At 43.5% G+C, this 20177-nt stretch overlaps 1 protein-coding gene across 5 annotated transcripts in view; it reads right to left on the bottom strand.

Moving 5' to 3' along the window:
• The window catches only part of CD99L2 (CD99 molecule like 2), an 85914-nt gene extending 82432 nt beyond the window's left edge, over positions 1–3482 (bottom strand). For 2 of the 5 annotated variants that reach the window (XM_073358346.1, XM_073358348.1), the window contains exon 1: positions 3325–3478. In XM_073358346.1, coding sequence (XP_073214447.1) covers positions 3325–3382 — 58 coding nt within the window. In that variant the 5' untranslated portion in view covers positions 3383–3478. Of the gene's footprint in view, positions 1–3324 lie in introns of all 5 variants that reach the window. The other 3 variants (XR_012160616.1, XR_012160617.1, XM_073358347.1) reach the window with 3 other exon arrangements.
• Positions 3483–20177: the final 16695 nt, after the last annotated feature.

Raw genomic sequence — 20177 nt, 5'->3', positions numbered from 1 at the left:
AAGCAAAGTAACAAATGCTGTCTGAGAACTTAGTTTGATCTAAGAATATTTACTTTATAGATTTTTGACATGGGAGGTTGACAATTTGTGTTAAATTGTAGAGCTGTAATTGAGTCAACATCTGCCATTAAATAATTGCTGACCCCTTTCTTGTTTTCCCACCCCATAATTTCCTACAACTATGAAAATATAAATAAAGCTTAACTAATCAATATCATGTGCTTAATTGAAGAAAAAATCTGGCAAGCCTACTTATAACTCCACGTACTTTTATATGTTTACTTCTGAAAGACAAGACATTATTAGGTGAATTAGAACTCAAGTTAAAGATTAAAACCGCTGTTCCAGCACCATTGTTTATGAAAATTTCAGTGACAGGTGTTTTGATATAAATATTCTCCTGCCACACTTGTAATCCAACTACTGCAGCACTGTGCTAGGGCATAAGAGCCAAGAAATGAAGCAGGCTGGTCTAATTTCTCTGTCCATACAGGAAAAAAGCTCAGAGTGTAAACAAACTACATAAGTATGGTCAAATAAGTCAAGTAAATCATTAGAGTTCTTCCCATTTGAATAGTAAGATGTTTAATAGCACAGGTAAAGATATGTTGTTTTTAAAAACTGTTAACCTGACAGCATCTCTTTAAGAGGGACATCTTGCTTGTATCATTTAGGTGGCTAAAAAGGATTGTGAGAGTAAGGTTAGATATTTGAATTATCCATACACTCAGAGTAAATAAACAAATGCATCACCTTATTCACAGAAAGCTATAAGCCTGTGGCATTATTTGCAGGACAAATACCTAATAATGCTGAAAGCAGAACTACAAAAGACATACTGAGCAGAAAAGACTACTGTAGAACTAGGTAAATAGCTAAAGTGAAGTCACTTGGTTTTCAAGCCTGATTTAATTTTGAGTTTTCCTATAGTCTTGGTCTCCTCAATGACCTTCTGTTGGGTGTGATGTTGGACAGTGGCTGGGTTACTGAACTGTGTGATGGACCCAGGAGGAAGGCGCAAAACCAAAATGGTGCGAGACAACCCCAGAAGAAAGGTAAACAGAATACTGACTAGAGCTCCTAGGCGCTACAGTAATACAAAACATTTGTAATGTATATAGTGTCTCTGCATCACATCCTTGAGGATGCCAAAACACTCTGACATACTATCAGAAAATTCTCAAAAGTATGTAAGGTAATTTAATTTCTATGAGTCTTAGGCTCCTAAGTCACTGAGCACTTTTGGAAAAACATTATACTTTATGTACAGAGCATCACTGAAAAGCAACTGTCTCTGTAGCAGAAAGCTGCAGCCAGACACCTGGAAAACTGCACAGCTGTGGAATGAGAGGGAAATTTTGCCCGATGACACTGGCCCAACAGGGGAAACCTATTCAATGTAGAGCAGAAAGCAGCTCAGGTTTTAATCTCCGCTCTCCTCGGAAAATAATTGGATGTTGTACAATTTATCTACCTTAGAAGAATCAAGAACCAAATCAGTTATACAGGGTTTTGAACCTAAAGTTCCAAGGAAATGAGACCCTTTTAAAGTGGTGCTTACATCACTACTAATTTTTCTCTACGTTTGCCCTACAGCCTTGATTTAACATATAGTATGTTAGCTGTCTGCCAAATTAAATTAATATTGTCCAGTTTAAAAGGTAGAGATGGGAAGGAAGTGAAGTAGCAGGAACTTTTTAAATGATTTGAAGCCAGCTATAGCAGGCAGCTGTGTACCTAAGGCAAATGGAGATTAAAACCCAGACTGATGCATGGTAATATTGTGCGCTATTAAAAGAAAGGCTTTTTAGCTTGGTTTACTGAGTTGTGGTATCACTGATATCCTATCAGTCCTGTCTGTGTTTGGCAGGTGCATACTATACAATAACAATGGTGGTTTTAACAGATTTTTCCCATGTTCATTTACATGTTGTCCTATTGCGATTTGACAACAGAAGTTGCAAACTGTTTATAAATTACACTATGACTTCTGATTCCTCTTAAAGAGGAGCTTTTTTTTCCCCCAGTCCCCATCCACCTCTGCCATTATTCACTGGCGCAGACTCTGAGGTCAGGCAGTTGTCATGCAGAAACAGCAGAGAATGAAAAAGCTATTTTATTCATTTGTCTCAAGAAATTTGGGTCATGTCTGTAGACATTCCGAAATCCTCAAGAACGCAGTAAGCTAGACTCTGGACAAAAGTTTGAGGTCATTTTCTTACTGTCCAGATCCTTTGTTCTGGTATATATTTAGGCATTGGCTCCTATGAAGTTTAATACATTTAGCATCACATTTCTGTTGACAACCCCTCACTGAGAACATTTTTGTTTAAATTTAAACAATGGACTTGTTTTTTATAATCCTACTTTTCAACTATGAATACCTCTACAGTCTGTAAAGCCCTGTCGGTTACTGAATAGTTGCATTAAGCTGATACTTCAGTACCTGCCCAGAAGCTGTTCAATCCAATTTTCATCTCTAGCTGTTGAATAAAACTATCTGTTAAAAGGCTGTAAAGCAAATACCCCAGGAGTTTTTAACAGAAGGTAAAAAATATTAAATGCATGGCTCCTTGCCTCTGAACTTTTTGGTTTAGAAGGGAGATTTCTAAACAAAAGAAGGGGAGCTGGGGGAAGGTATAATAAGCTAGTGGTGGTTTTGTTGGTAGGGCTTATTACATTTGTTACCGCTGCGTAACTGCTGGACTGGTATGCTGATATTTTGGGGTTTGGCTATGGTGGCCACAGCTTTGACAAACCAAAGGAGAGAATGGCCTCGAGATCTCTCTCAAGGGAGACACGGTGGAGATGCAGCCTGTAGCGGCTACACCCAGCTGTAGGGTGGCAGTAGGACAGCGGGGTATTTGTCTCATTCCACCCCAGGCCCCCTCCAGCCGGCGCAGCGCGGCCCGGGGCAGCAGGGACGTGCCCCACACCCAGCGGGCGAGCGGCCGCCGGCACGGGACGCTGCAGCAGAGGAGAAGGGCCGGCTCCGGGCAGCGCCGTGGGCTGACGGGGCTGGGGGGCGCGGCCCGGCCCGGCCCGGGGGGCTCCATTGTGCGATCCGTCGCCAACGCCGCTGGCCCGCCCCGGAGCCGGGACCCGCATTGTTCTCGCGGGGCGGCAGAAGCGGGTGGGTGGGGGGGGCGGTTTGGTCCCCTTTTAATCCTGTCACGAGCCGGGCCCGGCCGGCTTTAGCGGCCCCTGCTGTGCGGGGGCGAGGGGAGCTGGTGCGGCCGGCCCCGAGCCCTGCGCGGCCCCAGGGCGGGAGCGGGAGCGGGCCGGGCCGGCACAAAGGCGGCGGCGGCGGCGCCTGGCGCTTACCTCTCCCGAGCAGGGCGGCGAGGGCGGCGGCCAGCAGCAGGAGCGAGCGGCCGGCCATGGCCAGGCCGGGGCGGGCGGCGGCGGCGGCGGGACCTCGGCGCGAGAGCTCCTCTCAGCCACCCGGCCAGGCGGCTGCCGTCAAGGCGAGGGGCGGGGGCGCGAGCGGCCGGGGCGGCGCAGCCTCCGCCGGGGAGGGCGGGAAGGGGGGCGGCGCGCGAGGAGCGGGGCCGACCCCGAGGGGAGGGGCTGGGTGGATAAGGGGGAAGCCAGGAGGGGCGGGGTGCCGCAGCTGAGGGGCTTCCGCGCAGGGGGGTCCCCAAGGGGGCCGGATCCGGCTGGGGAGGCCAGGAGAAGCGGCCCCGTGCAAGGCGCCCGGAGCCGAGGCGGATCGGTGGGGCGGGGATGCGTGAGGAGGAGGAGGGCGGGGCGGGGCGGGGCGGGGGGGTCCCCGGGGGTGGGCAGCGCTCCGCCCGCTGCGAGGGCTGTGTGCCTGGAGCACGCACAGGCGGGGACCCCAGAGCAAGGGGGCTTTGGGCCGGCCCGAAAGATCCGCCCCGCCTCCCCCACACACTTTCTCCTGGTGCAGTCCCAGATTTTGGTTTTTGAATCCAAACACGAATAGGACCCAGCTTTGTTTTGTTTCACTGTGTGTGGGAGTGTGCGGGGAGGGGGAGGGGGATGCAGAACATACTGGTCATCAGTCCCCAAATATGAACCTACGGGATGAGGCCCGGGATTTTCAAGGGGTCTAAAAGTCACCACTGTCCACAAATGAAACTTGTTACTGAAAGCTGCTGACCTCATCAAAGCAGATCCATACCATAACCAGGCCAAAGAAAATAAAGAGCCCACTCTCCCTTCGCTATTCAGAATAAGAATAATGGTAGAATGGGCTGCTGTACTTATATCAGTAGCAATGGATGAGCAGGAAGTATGGTCTCATTCTAATTTTAAAACAAAACAAAACAAAATCCAGCAGTAGGAGTGCAATGCAAAAATCAGCATCTGAAATCTTGTCCCTTTGCAACCCTCATAAAGAAGCTGAACAGAAGCTATAGAAGGAAGTACAAGGAGTAGCCTAAAAGTTAGCATTCATGGTTTGCATGTTAACACATGTATGCTTTCTGACCCCCCTCTGCCTGCTACATGCAGCCCCTCTGCATGACCTATTCCTAGTGCTTATCTGGGGTAGAGGATTGGAATGTGGGTGCATGTCAATACTTCTCTTGCAGGGTGCTGTGACCATTTGCCACTTTCTCCACACTTGCCCTGTGTATTTGATGATAAGGGTAATGAGTTCTAGGTATTGGCACTGTCAAAATAAACACAACATGAAAACTGAAAACAAGAAATGAAGGACTGTCATGATTCTGTGCTATTTAGTTGAATTTGTTTAATTATGGTAAAAAGATTAAAAATACCTGTTATGATCCCTCAGTGCAGAGATCAGTTCTTTGGGAAGCCAGAGCTGTCTTGATGGTTTGCTGTTCTTTGCACAGCAGTCAGTGCATTCATACTGTCTGTCAGGGACTCTGTGTTGTGTGTTCTGCAGCTTTTGGGTTTGCTTGTGTGTGCGGCCCAGGAACATATTTAAATAATTGTTCTGGGCACAGAATTTCCCTTTTAGTTAAAAGGCCAGTCACATGGGTGCAGCTGGAATTTGAGTGGGATGTTAATAGAGCAAGTCTGTAAACATAAAAATTCTGACACACTTTTAATATGTGGCACAGACAGTGCAGCCACAATGGGGCGATTTCAGTTGTGTTGGAACTTTAACCTTTATTCTGAGTTCCTTGGCTTTGGGGTGCATTTGTACTACACGAGCTTTGGGGGAGGCCTAGCCATGGAGCAGAACCCCACTGTGTTAGGAGCTGTTCAAATATAGAACAAAAAAACAGTCCTTTTTCCAAGAAGCTTACACTCTAAATACAATATGAGCCAACAGGAAACGATGAGACAGTACAGGTCTGCATGATAGGCAGTGGAGTCAGCGCACCAACAGCCTAACCATTGTCAAGTTTTTTGTAGGCACCATGGCAAAGGAAAGTTTTGAGGAAGGATTTAAAGCTGGATAATGTTCACAAGCTTTGTTGTAGATTCACTCCTACAATGAGTGTCTTCTTTACTGGTGTTGTAGCATAGCTTGTTTAGAGCTGAATGAATGAAACTGGTATGAATGAAAAGGAGCTCTCCACTCCCCTGTAAAAGTGGGTTGAGAGGTGTTGCTAGGGCAGCATGGGGAATCTTGCTCTACCATTGCCCTTAGTCTAGAGAGGATTGCAGGTTCTGTGGCTGTCAAAGCAGCACCTTTTATGAGTGCTCATTCACACAGGAAAAACGTGATAAAGAAATGCTGCTCAGGCAGCTGTACCCAAGTGTATGTTTCGTTAAGTAAATGCGATGCCGTGAAACGTGTATTCTGACTGTTACCGTTGCAGACTCTTCTCTACTGCTGCTGTAGCAGAGGTGGAAAGAATCACAGTGACGCTAATGTGAGGAGAAAGAAGGAAGCAGGGAGGAAACCACAGAATACAGAGTAGCCACTGTAAAGAAGATACAATTCAGCTGCTGCACAGAGCCTCATATGCCTTGAATCTCTGCCTCGTTTTCTTTCACCTCTCCCCTTTATGGAAAAAAGGAGGAAAAAAAATTTTTTTTTCTCAAGAGAACAATCACACCCTAACTAACAGAGCAGCATTTGTATTACCACAGTCTGGTTCCCCAATAATCTCTCCATATACTATTTGCATTTCAATAGACCTTCAAGCTTCCCGTAATTGTTGTGGAGGGTAAAAAGGCTATTATATTAGACTTACATCAGCTTTTGCAAGTCTGAGAAGATAACAGTAACATTGATAGCAGCTGACCTGAATCATGACAGCATATTGTTTGCAGTTCTGTATGAGTCTGGGGTTTGCACCATTGTTTTGTGATTTGATTCATAATTATGACAAAATAAATGGATTTAACAGTTTAATTGATGGGAAACACAGAAGCAATGCAATGATGCATTGTGGGGCCAGAATGGAACAGAGCAATGCAGTCTAAGACTGCATCAGGTCTACTGAGCTAGCTAAAGAACACTATGAAATCACATGGTGCATTGCTTGAATAACCACTTCAGCAGAGACCCAAAGACTGTCTTTTATGGATCAGAGGGACTCTTTCCATGGGAAATGTCATTACTGTGAACTAAAAGTTACAGAATTGTAAGAGTAGATTTTTCTCTCCTGGTACTGTGTTCTGATGGACACAGTTCTAACTCCTGAAGATGGAATGTAAGTGCCCACTCCAAAGCACATCAGAGTCAATTGGAGTCTTCAGTGAGCTTTGGCTCAGGCTCTATGTGACATGAAAAGTAGAGCAGTAACACATAACTTGATCAGCATGAGTACTGGATACTCTCAGGCTGAAACTATCTCAGGATGTGCCCACATCACATTGGATGAATCATGTGTGTAGTGGCTCTGTGCTCATTCAGGTTTTCCACTCTGAGATATTTTTGTTTGCAATTTTCCAAGTACAATCCAGTAACTGTTGAAGAGGTGGAGACAGCAGTTTCTCTTTAATTCTCTCTGGGAAGGCATTAAAAGTATAATTTTTAAATAGTGAAGTGAGCTGAGCAGTGATGAGGGGAAAATTTTCAAAGGCACAGATAGGCGTTGACTTTCAACAGGAGTTAGGAGTCCAACTACCCTTTGTGCCTTTGACAATCTTCCCCCTTGGAGCCTAGCACATTTTTGGCTGCTTGGAGAATAATCAGGAAAATGCTGCTCTCTTAGGATATGTTTGGCATCCTTATTAGACCAAGCAGGCTATTTCCATTTTCTCCCTGGGCTCATTTCTATAATAATAATAAAATTAGTTGCACTTTTAGAATCTTTCATCCCTGGATTCCAGAGCATGTTAAATGATGGACATGTGTAAGCATTATTTGAGCCACCCCTGAAAGGCAGGAGAATGGGCTGCTGTGTGACAGTGCAGGGTATCACTATGCAGCTGTTTAGAACAGGAAGTGAAGTATATTTGTAGAAAATGCTGGATGATTTTTAGTAAAGGGGGTAGGACAGGATCACATGCAGCCTATGATCACTAGATATTTTCCTCCTCCCAGAAATTCTTTCCTGCCCTAGACACAATATCCCCAACCCCAAACTTCCAAATCTCATGATTTGTTTGAGCCTGATTCATGATATTTGAACAAGACTAGTTTTTGGGAGGTTCTTTTTTAAAATGTCCCTTCTGATGTTGGAACACTGAGGAGGGGGTCACATTTTCAAAGTTTTTCTCTACAGCTGTGAGGGCTAGGGAATTACAGTAAATCCCCCTCAGAAAAAGAGGGATTCTTGGATTATTATGACTGCAGGAGCTGAGGCTTTAGGGGAAGCATCCTTTATTGTCAGACTCTCAATAAAATTGCGAGCAATGGCAGCACTCTTAAGATAGCCATCAACGTATGCCACACCCAAAGGCTGCATTGGAGTCATGTGACTCAGATATTGCCGGCCTCTCCTGTGATCATGGGACAACGGAGAAGAAAGTAGAAAACTTCCCTGGGTCCTCTGGCAGCAGTGGCCAGTCAGCAGGACGTAGCTGTGCTGCCCGCTGTACAGTGAGTCATTGCTAAAGCAGGACTCAGATAGCAAAGATCCTTCCTTAATCTTCTCCTGTGGTGCACATTGAGTGGCTAGAGCTAAGGAAGGAGACTCAGGGCTGGTCTACACATGCAGTTCTGCAGCGGCGCAGCTGCACTGATTCAGCTGTACCACTGTAGCACTTAGAGCAGCAGTCCTCAAACTGTGGGTCGGAACCCCAAAGTGAGTCGGGACTGGGACCCCATTTTAAGGGGGTCACTAGAGCTGGCTTTAGAATTGCTGGGGCCCGGGGCCAAAGCCCGAGCCCATGCCTAGGTGGTGGGGCTCGGGCTTCGGCTTCAGCCGTGGGCGGCAGGGCTCAGGTTGCAAGCCACCTGTCTGAGGCTGAAGCCCTTAGACTTCAGCTTTAGTCACCCCCACCCAGGGCAGCAAGGCTCGGGGCAGGTGGGAGGGTCAGGCTTTCGTCTCCCCTCCTGGGGTCGTGTAGTAATTTTTGTTGTCAGAAGGGGTGTGCAGTGCAATGAAGTTTGAGAACCCCTGACTTAGAGCTTCTCCTATCGACATAGGTACACCACCTCCCCGAGAGGCCTCCTGTTGACATAGTACTGTCTCCCCCAGGAGTTTGGTTGGTATAGCTGCATCGCTGAGCTGGTGTGGATTCTCCACACCCCTGAGTGATGTAGTTTTACGAACATAAGTCTGTAGTGTAGTAGACCAAGCCTCGGGAACTCTGCTGGCTCTGTCACAAGCTCACTGATGCACCTTTGACAGTTCAGTTCATCTCTGTGCCTCAGTTTCTCTATCTGCAAAATGGGGGTAATAATATTTCACTACCTTGAATGTGGGCATGAGGCTTAATGTTTATAAAGCACGCTCAGCTATTCATATGGAAGGAACATAGCAATGCAAAGTACTATTGTTATATTAATCTGTTTGGAGTTAGCTCAGGACACCAGACTTAATCCTTCCCGCTTACTCTCTGCATGGACTCTATAGAGACTGTAGTAGTCAGTACCTTTTTGTTGGGTCTTATCTAAATGATGGGATCTCCAGCACCCCAGTGCTCCTCGGCACTATGCAGGGGCATTGGTTTCGCAGTGACTCAGAGGGAAAAGTTCTATATGCTGACTCACCAGTGCTACCTCCTGTAGTATCCCAGTATTCCTTGGAGATCTGCCAGCTGCCACCAATCTAGTCAATTTCTGAACTGATACAGCATGTCTATTAGAGAGACAAGCTGGGTGTGGTAATATCTTTTATTGGACTAACTTCTGTTGGGGAGAGAGACAAGCTTTCGAGCACCTCTGTGCTCTCTCTCTATTTAAAATAAAGGTAGATCTTTGGCACTCTGCATTATTCTGATGATTCATCCGCATTTGTAAAGGAGAAATGTTAGCGATAGTAGGATGGAACTTAACTGGAGGGGTGTATTTATTTATTAGTTGAGTCAATATCCTGGCTGCAGCTACCAAGCATTACCTCCCAGTTCAAGTCTAACTGTTCTTGCTGGGTAAGTCCAGTGAAGGTTTGAGTCTGGATCCAGGTGAGTGCCTGGGTCTTTGTCAGCTGTCTGCATGTAAATGGAGATGGGAGAAGGAAAGCTAAGCAATAGCTTTGGGGAGAAGAGCAGTGCACTTGCATGCAGAAGACAACAGGAATGAGAAGGAGCAGAAGTAGCAATGTACTTTTAAAATGTATCTGTGAGTCTCTAGGCACTTGCGTACAATTAAAATAAATAAAACAAACTGACTCTGTCCTTGTCTACCCTGGGTCTTAGACAGCTGTTTAAGCCCCTAGCACAGACAGGATGTGCATCTATGTGAAACCCAGGGTAAGTAGCACTAATGTCTAAACGAGAGGTGTGGACTAGTAGCTAAAGTCCCAGTATAGAAAATGCCCCAGTGTCCACTAGGGGACTGGACAATCTCCTCAAAAACAGGCCTCCACCTTCCCCTACAACATCACCTCAATAAGAACCTAGACAAGCCTTGCAGTATATGCCCTGAAGGTCAACGAGCTCCAGTTCTGTTGGATCAATGTGGGGAGCGATAGTGGGAGTTGAGTCCCTTTATTTCCAGCCTCTGAACATTTTAATTTTGGGGGGAAAGGGGGGAGTCTTGTTCATTTTGTATACGTTGTCTGATTGCTGCTCTCATGACAGAACTTGAGGGCAGAGAAGGTATCCTCTCAGGTAGCCAGGATCTTTTCTTCTCAAAATAACTGTGATTTCCAGTGGGAACAAGCAAAGGCAATGGAACTGCGTGGGAGGACTCACGCTGTTTGCAAATACAGTGTGAACTTGTGTTTCTCTGCAGATTCCTGGAAAGCAGAAAATCTGGTGTTTTCATCTTACATTTTTCAGCAGGGAGGGAAATAGGTGGATGAGAATGTTAGGCCTGAGCCCAAAGAAAATGTTTCTGAAAAGCCAGTAAAACCACTTTTGATACGGTTGCTATTCCTTCTCACACTCAGCCTGTTCCAGAAACTCACATAAGTGGTTATGAATGTATGGTGGCATCAAGTGGTTCAATGAACTGCTGAAAGGGAACTTTTCTGTATGTCCCAGCAGTTAATAGACTTACTTCCACAGAACTTTATTTAAACAAGGCCTGGTGTGGTTTTTGGTTGGCTGAGGATTAGAGGAGAGAGGTCAGAATTACTAATGGAGAATTTATCTTTAAAAAATCCCTCCCAAACTTGCTTTTAACAAAATCTTTGCTCTTGCTGTGAGTGTCGGGGATTTCACTCAGTAATAACACACAGCTTATAACATCTTTATCCAGAGCTGGGACATGTAGAAATAAGAGTGCCAAATGGGCAGTACCAAGCCATCAGCATGTGTGTTTTTCCTTGAAGGGCTGTTGATGTTTGGCTGAGTTCACCCCATGCACGTATCTTAATGTTCTCATTGAACATATTTAGCTGAGTCAATGTAGTGTCAGGGTGGGCACTGGCAAGGACTGCAGAGAATTCACACACTGCACTAATCAGGGATGGAGATGCTGTTGCCAAAACCTGGATTCTGAGCCCAGGAGAGCAGAGCTGAATTTAATTTTTTGGCTCTTGAATCTATGCTCTAAAGCAGCTAAATTGTGGATGCCTCATGGGAGCTTTTGAGGCCAAAACTGCAAAAACCACAATTTGATCTAAATACTGCCTGAGGAAATTGTGTTGGCCCCTAGATAATATGTGGCCTGTATTTCACAACTTAATCCTTCTTTCTTAATTTTCATAACTAATTTTTACTGTATTAGTCAATCTATCTTTAAGGCAAAGTCCTGTAAAATGTAATAGATGAATAGAAATTAAGCTACTAGGGTTGTATAGACACTTACTCAAAAAAAACCCCATCTATAGTTAAATAGAGAATGAGATTTTCCCTAATGTTTTTAATGTCCTATGAAATTCTCGAATTGGAGTATAATTTTATATTACATTCTATATTGTGGTTCAAAAGACCGATAGAAAAGTGATAATTTTATATTAAAATTGTGTAGGACTGTTCCATGATGGCGAAAGAGGTAAAAAAGCAATAGAAATTAGAGATGGACAAGTTTATCTGGGGCCAATTCACAGTTTCCCCCTAAACTATATCCTCAGTGCTTCTTGGGCCAGCCTCTGTATACATATTTAATGAACTGAATAGTTATGAATTTAATTTTTGAATTTTGATGTTCTGGGGCTTCATTTATTATTAAACACCAAGTGCATGTGTGAAAAGCTATTAAGTATGACTAAAAAAATGCAATATAGAAAAACTAAAATTCAGCTAAGGTTCATGTTAGTTCTATTGTTGTTCTGGCTATTGCCATGAAATGTGTAATATGTCGTCTGACCCCTACTGGTGGGATGGAGTAACAACACCAGTAGATATTTCAAGGTTCAAAATAACTGTCACCCAAGGTGATAAAAATCCACTTGTTCTCAAGGGTTGAACTGTAGGCAGGAGCTCCAGCTCTTGAGGGATATGCCAGCAAAGCCAGAAATTTGTGGGTGATTGAGGTCTGACACAGCGACACTGCATTTTGTTGTATGCCTCAAGTGGTTTTAGTTTTACAGTTACTTGATTTTTACTTAATTTTACACAAACTTTATTTTTAACTACTTTCATTAACTTTACCACTCTATTGTTGCAGTGATCTCACTTATTTCATTTTGTATTTTAATCTAAATCTTATTGAGTGGAAATGAAATTCAACAAACTGGTTATATGCAATCCTGGTCTACTCTTGAATAGTATATACGAATATCAAACAGATAAGTCTAAAACATGGGACACACCCCAGAAATCCATAATTTGGCCGCAGTGTACAAACCATGCAGAAACTGTGAGGATAAAATAAGCATAATCTAATGTGGCATAGGAACTGATGGTGAATACATGCATGTATGCAGGTGCACACCCAGAGGTGTCTATTGGGATTACAGAGATTTGACCTTAGTTTTATTATTTATATTCCGCTTGCATCTATAGGCCCCAAATAAGATCAGAACCCCACTGTGCTAGTTACTGTACATGCACATAGTGGGAGACAGTCCCTGCCCTAAAGATACAGTATAGCAATCTAGTTAGATTGTAATACTGTATTTTTATTACTCTGTGACAGTGTTGCTACAGAAGTCCCTGCCTAGACAAAACTCCCATTGGTGTCGAGAGGGATTTTTCCTGAGAAAACCGTAAAGACTGCAAATTTTGAACCATTATCTACATTAACACACATAGTCACACCTCTGTCTGCTTGTTTTATTACCTACTATTGTTACATGGAATACCTAGAGTTATTATAACTGTAAGATCAGGTGGGAGGGAAAGTTTTGTCTCCAATTTATTTTCTTTGTGCATTTGATGGCACTGTGTCAGAACCACTGTCCAGTTAATCTGTTTCTTCTGCTGTTTGTGTGGGCCTGTTTGTGAGAAGAAAATATTTTAGAAAACAGGAAAATATGACTTTAAAACCACAAAAATTTGCAGAGAGACGTGGGAGTAGGTGGACTTCAGTGGTAACAGGATCACTTTTAACTACAGTTGTTCTTAAAAATAATTTATATAGTGTCACAAACATATGGGAACACTGGAGAATCAGGCCTGTGGATGCCATAGCAAATGATCTCCTTTGTATAGGTTCTTTGAAGCATCCTAGAATTCCATGATAATTCACTATAAACATCAGGCTGGTTCATAAGAAGTTAGAAAAGTTAGAGAAGTTAGCCTTTTCCATTCAAATCTATCGGACTTTTTCCATAAAGCTAAGGAGAGCGTCCCCACCTCCCCTCACAGCTTTACTGTGTAAATTCAGTTTCATGTGTTCAGGCTTTTATTCAGACTGTACTAGGCTGGTTTTCCCCAGTCCCCCAGGGTTTGGGCCCGCAGGTGTTCCTTGCAGAATAGTGATAATATTTAGCTCTTACATAGTGCTTTTTATCCATAGGTGTTGAACCATTTTGCACCAGGGTAAGTATAATCATCCCTATTTTACAGAGGAGGGTTCAGAGATGCCAGCCTTGTGGTAGGTACATGAGCCAACCTGCTTGCAGAGATCAGATGGTTCAGGACAAGCTGGAGAGAAGGCATAATGTGGCATGTCTTTTTATTGCTGCTGAAAAGGGATTGTCAGGAACTCACCTTCTCCATTGTGGAAGTCCAACTGTAGCATACATGCAGGAAGGTGTGCAGAGTGTGACTGCTTAGGGTCATGCAACTTGATCCAGTGCCACTCAAGTCAATGGAAGAGGATCAGGCCCATGTTGCACGGTCAGATGTAGTAGGGGGCCATAGACCTAGATTTCTCCTATGCTAAATCAGGCTGGAATCCTGTGCTGTTGCTGATCACTACACAGCATCTATAAAATGACATTTTTGTGCGTGGAGTATTTACACATGTAAACTGGTTTTACCTTCTTAGTCAGGCTTGTGGATGTCTGGGGCTTGTTCCTACAAACTCCCTCCTACCAGATGCATTGTGGACAGTGAGTAGGTCACCTAGAGAAGCCAGCTCTACACCCGATAGCAAATGTTTGCAAGATCAAACCCATGGTTTGCATACGGTTGATTTATACAGTTTAAGTGGACTTGCAAGGAAAGATTTTTCTCCTTTTAAACAATATAACGCTTCCGTTAGTGGATGTGCTAACCTGTTTGTATGCCATTTTCACAGGGATGTTTACAGAGTAGTGAGAACTGGCTTTACGTGTTTTAATTTCTGTGTCCTTTTAGACCAGTCACAGTTTTCAAAAGCCAGTTCTGATTTTCTGGAGTGTAGAGTGATTTTGTCACTGAATCCTGTTGACATCAGTGTGAGTTTAATAAATTACCTTCTATTTTTTTGTTTTGTTTTGTTTTTAAACATCTTCATCCTTCAGCTGGAGTTTGTTCCAAGCTGCTCTCTCTGGCAAGGTGCCATTGAACCCATACACATATTCTAGGTGATTCTAATTTTTTTCAGCGTAACAATTTTAATTAAAATTACACACACAAAAATACACAAAAAGAATGTTAATGTTGCAAAGTCAAGTACTCAAAAGTTAGGAAATGCCAGAATTCAGGTTGCCTGTGCAATTCACCCACCTTGTGCATATGCATGATAATCCAGTCTTGAATTACATGATCACATACAGGGTTCCTGCCTCATTCAGTGCACAGAGTGAACAGTTATTCCATTTTTTAATGCTCTTTGTTTACTTTGTGGCCGTAGGTTTTATGTACTGTACACTATCCAAACCCTGGTCCAAAGACAGAGTTAATTAATTTCCTCGTGGGATTTTCTATGGTGTTTATCACTATGGTATTGGAGTACTTTACAACCATTAGCTGATTTATTTTCACAACACCCCTATGAAAGGGGAGGCTATTATTATCCCAATTATATACATGGAGAATGGAGGCACCAAGAGATTAAGGTCAAAATTGTCCACTACTTTAGGGTGTCACATTTCAGATGCCTATCCTCTGACTTTTCACAGCACTTAGCATTATGTGCTACTTCAGTTGCTGCGGAGTGCTGCAGCTCAGACCCAGACTCTCAAGTCGGGCACCCTGCAAATGAGGAATGCCCAATTAATGATCACCTGTGAAAAGGTTGGTTTAAGTGATTTGCTCAGCATCACATAGGAACTATTTTTGGCAGAGGCAGGGATAGAATCCAGTTTTTCAGGGCAACATTCAGCTGCCTTAACCATAAGCCTCTCCTATATCTTCCTATAATTCCCTGCCTCATTCACTGCACATCTTCCAACGTCTGTCCTTGGGACAGCAACCTCATTCACTACACACCCTGCATTTATATCCTTTCCTCCAAGACCTAAGGTCCGGCCCTTGTCCCCTCCGCATTAAAGTCAGGCTCCTCCTCCTCCTTCTCCATGCTGCTTTGGCAGCAGCAGGTGGGCATTGAAAGCCCAGGGGAGACAGTCTCCTTGCTCTGTTCCTCTAACTGGTACCACAGCAGGCCCTGGTAGCCAGGAGGAGCAGCTGGAGGGAAAGTCCTGCTAAACTTCAGCAGCCTGGGAGCATACGCAGTGGCTCTGTGGGACTGGTGCATTCGCAGTCTCGTGGACATGTAGGAGTTGTGAGCAGCTGGAGCACACATGCAGCACTCTCTGAATCCTGAGAGACAATAGCTGCCAAACTCTAACAAGTCCACTGAGCATGTGCAAACTGCAGTTATTCAGAGGCTTATAACTTGGCCAGATTTGGATATTTTGGATGTCACTGGGACATCAAAAGGTACATCCCTGACACCAAGGCTACCCTCCTGCCAAATGTAAAGTCCCTTCTCCAAAGCATGGAGGTGCTAGAGCTTCTCAACAAAATGGCTGTAAGAAATTTTTTAACATGGCCAAAAAACTTGTTTTTCCCTAATCATATTCTCAGAAGTGGCTGAACCATTTTAGTTGTATTCTCTCTCTCCCCCCCCCCCCCAACAAAAAACTGGCCTGAGGAAGACACCTGCTATGGACAACTTCAGCCTAAATGGGTAAAAATAGATAAAACTATAAGCAACTGAAAACAGGGTCTTACAATAGAAACTGTCAGATGACCTTAACTGTAAGTGGTGCTACCAGCTTATAGGTGGCTATAATGTAGGCATGCTTGTCAATACAAATGACTGTTCACTCTACCAGAAGAAAGCACGTTGGTCCATACTGAAGAGCTGTTTAAACTCATGGGCCAAATTCACTGATCTGAGGAAACACTTTGCAACAAAAATAATTTGCTCTTTAAACTGTGATTTGTGACTTACAAAGCAATGTCTTGTCTCAGATTTATAATATTTACCTAGGGTTAGATTCAGCCAGACTATTACATTTCTGTGCAGTGTAGGAGAATGGGGTCTAGTGTAATCGCAGCCTACTATAGAGAAGAGTAGCTTGGGCATGAGAAAGCTGGTACAGCAGGGGTTGATGACAGCATACAGGTTTTCACTTTGTTAATGTGCACATCTTCTGGAATTTAATTTTTTCCACAGTGTCTTGGTCTAGGCAAGTCCTTCGTGGGCATCCAGCATTTAATTTTCCGGTGAATCAGGTAATCTCTTACAGAAACAAGTCCTGTGTTAACAAACAGAACATCTGGTTGCATGCAACGCTTAGGACCTACCTGGACCAAAAGGACTTGTGTGGAGTAATTACCAGCTGAGCTGTTCCTCACAATGACCTTTCCATCACACACTGAGTGCAGTTTGTAAGCTTGAAAATAAGGGTGTGTTCTTGTTTCAGCTACTTGCCCTGCCACAGCTGTTGGATTTGGCCATTGATGAGTTATAAAGTTAAAGGACAGTCAAACAGTCCTTTTCAGTAATGAAAGGAGTGCAACCGAGATAGAACTTGGAATGAGGAGATCTGCTGTGTAGCTGTTGCGGAAACTATCAACTATCCGAATCAGTGTGGAGACACTTGTATTTAAGGGTCTTCTGAAGTAGAGTACAAAAAATGCTTAGAGGAATGGCTTATAGAAGAACATGATCATCCAGACCTCATCTGATACAACAGCATGTAAATCTTAATGTTCCATCTTATCTCTTTTCCCTCAAGAGATTGGTGCTGATAATTTTTAACCTTTAACTTGCCACTTCAAATCAAGCCCACAGTGATAGTGACTGAAAGTTCTTGCCACACGATAACTGCTCAATAGCTTAGGTGAAATAAAGTCTTGGGCCCTGCTCTATAGGGCAGAAGTAAATCTCCTCAAACCACACACACCGTTAGCACTAAGGGGCACCTTTGTTGGAAACTTTGAGGGAAGTCATGGACTGTGCAGAGATGGGGATGGAATTTTCTTTTGTCCCTAGAGGTCATCCCTGTGGGTCAGGATTTAGGCATGTTGTTACCATGCTGTGCCTGGCTGGTAGATAAGGAGGCCTTCCACTTCCAGGACTGTCAGCATGATACTGTTCACAAGCAATGCATTCACTTTTAAAAACTGGGCCCTGATCCTGCTTGGAGCTCCTGCACCTTCACAAAGCCCTACTGACTTCAGTGGGGCATGGAACCCTGACCTAGTGGAGACTGTTTGAACTTACTGGGGCTCAAGGTAGGCCCAGGAGTCTGGCTACACGGAGCTCTTTGCCAGATCAGGGCCTTAAGCTGTGGTGTTTTCTCACACTTGGAGCTTGTACCCTTAAAGCATATCAAGAAACAAATGTAGCAAAGAGAAAAACATTGCTACAGCCTGTATTTGGCAGAGAATCAGTGAAGATAAAATGTTCTATGAGCTGTACTCCTGCACGAGTGAGTCATTCACTGGGATACAGTTGGGGTCAGGCACCTCCAAGAAGAAGAAATGTAAGTATTTGTGTTTCCAAAAAAAGCACAGTTTATTTTACTACAGTCAAAATAAGCTATGTTTATATCGTCTTACTTTTTAAGATAAAAAATAAAATTCACACAGATAACAGCAACACTGTGTGAAATATACAGGGGCAGAAGACTTAATTGACAAGCTATGTCCCAGAGAAAGAAAAATGAAAAACCAAAGATTATCTGCTATTCACCATATTTCCATTCAAGTCTGTTCTATAAATTGGGAGTGTGTGTTTTGGGAATCACATTATTTCAAAGTATCAAATTGCTGAATAAAGAAACCTCAAAATATAATTTCACAAAAAGCAACATACCCAGTAGGATAATAGTAGCCGCTGTTTCTTTAATGAGGTTCTTTCCAGTTAGATCTTACAGTAAGAATGCAGCCATTCACTTAAAATATTATAAATCACATGCATATTACTTATGATACAGTATTAACATAAAATACAGTGATGAACCATAGCATTAGAAAAACGTTCCTTGTATAGCTATTAGCAATACTATTCCTGTAGACAAAAGCCTGGGAATAAAGATGTCCTGTTTCTGGGACAGACCTAGGAATGAGTGTAAATATGTTTACTTTGTTAGTTACTGGGCCTGATTTTTCAGAGGTGCTGGGAAACCAGGCCTCCAAATGAATTCAATGTGATGTGAGGGTGCTCAGCAAGTTTGATGAGTGGCTCATGAATACATGGTGGTAATATTGCTATTCCGTGTAGCCGAGCACTGCATGCTACAAGTGTAGGTGAACATGTGATTGTATAGGGTGAAAGAACTCTTGTGTGTTAAAGTAATTCTCCCATAATATATTTAGTTTTTCTACAAAATACTAATAGTTTGCGACATTTAAATACGGAAGAAATTACATGAAAGAAGCTATGTACAAAAGAGGTGATGAGATGGTTTAGGCAGGGGATGAGACAAGTAAAAAATGGTGAATTTTGTAGGAGACAGAGAAATAGATAGGGCTCCTCTTCTTCCCTTTCATTGTGTCTGAGGCTGGGTTATTCAGATTCTGAATACAAGTAAGTAGACATGATGGGTTGGATTTTCAAAAGCACTTAGGTGGCCAACTCCAATTGACTTTCTATGGAAATTAGGTGCTTTTGAAAATCCTATATTACAATTGTGGATAATCTCTAACAGGTTCCCATTTCATTTACTCTCCTTGTTGTTAAGTTTCCCACTCACTAATATCCTTACTTTCCATTATAAAGTATCTAGCGATTTTAGTACAAGCAAGCATCCAAATCATAGAGCAGGGCAGCCTCCCACTGAGTCCCACTAAAGCAAGAGATCTCCTCATTGGATTGGATTGGTTACTTGGTGTTAAACGAGGAGGCAGAACTCATGAGTCCTTCCACTTTAATCATGTAATCTAGCTGCATATCTAGCCAGAGACCTGTAGCAATAATTATTCTTCAGTTGTCTTAACAAATCCCTGACACCACCTTTATGGTTCTGAATTATTTGACCTCTTCCTTATCCGCAGACTCAATAATAATTCTACTATTCGGAGACAACTTCAAAATCACTTTGGATAACTCTTCCAAAATCAGCCTTCACATCTAGGCCCTGACTGCAATAGGTCATACCAGTGCTTGCTACTATGACTCTGACACAATTTCCCTGATCACATGGACATTGATTTTTCACCCTATTGCCGTGTAGACAGCTGTGTTTAAAAACCTGGCTATGGGCCACCTACGGGGTAGACTATAGCCTAGTTTGGCTATTTATTATCATATAGTATGAGTATTGCAAAAGTGTCTAAGGGCCCCAGTGTGCTAGGTGCCGTACAAACACAACAAAATGATGATCCATGGCGGAAGAGCCTACAATCTAAGTAAGCAAAAAATCCCATGTCCGTCCTGGTCAATAAACCATGGTAGAATGCTGCTAGCACCAAGTTTAAAGAGCAGTTGCAGCTTGTATGGGTCTTAATAGCCTGATCTACATTAGGAAATCGACCAGTCGCTGAAAACGATTAAAGCCAGACGCTCATTACTTCAGCTCACACACCCACAAACCAGTAGGAGGTATAACTTATGCTAACTGCCCCATGTGCCCTTCTGGTATGCGGTGTTGTAGCCATGTCAGTCTCATGTCTCTCTCACCAACAGAAGTTGGTCCAGTAAAAGTTATTACCTCATACACCTTGTCTCTCTTACGTGACATTAGTCATTGGAGCTGATGGATCGTGAGCCCTGACATCAGACAAGGGTATAACCTTTTGTTAGCCTGGCCCATGCCATGCGGCTGAAGCCAGGGAACAAAGATCAGTCCCTTAGCAGCACTCGTGTGTCACAATCATATTGCACCTTACTCACAGGCAAGGAAGAGATTAAAGAGAGTCTAAAAGATCCAACTTGTGCCACTTCATCCATCATCTCTGAATCTGGTCCTTTGCATCGGACTCCTATCTCTGTATAATGGGCCAAACCAAAACCCCAGATCAGA

Source organism: Lepidochelys kempii, chromosome 9 (assembly GCF_965140265.1).
Source record: "Lepidochelys kempii isolate rLepKem1 chromosome 9, rLepKem1.hap2, whole genome shotgun sequence".
NCBI classification, from domain to species: Eukaryota; Metazoa; Chordata; order Testudines; family Cheloniidae; genus Lepidochelys; species Lepidochelys kempii.
The sequence above is the reverse complement of the archived record's forward strand: the minus strand, read 5'-3'. Positions and strand labels throughout refer to the sequence as shown.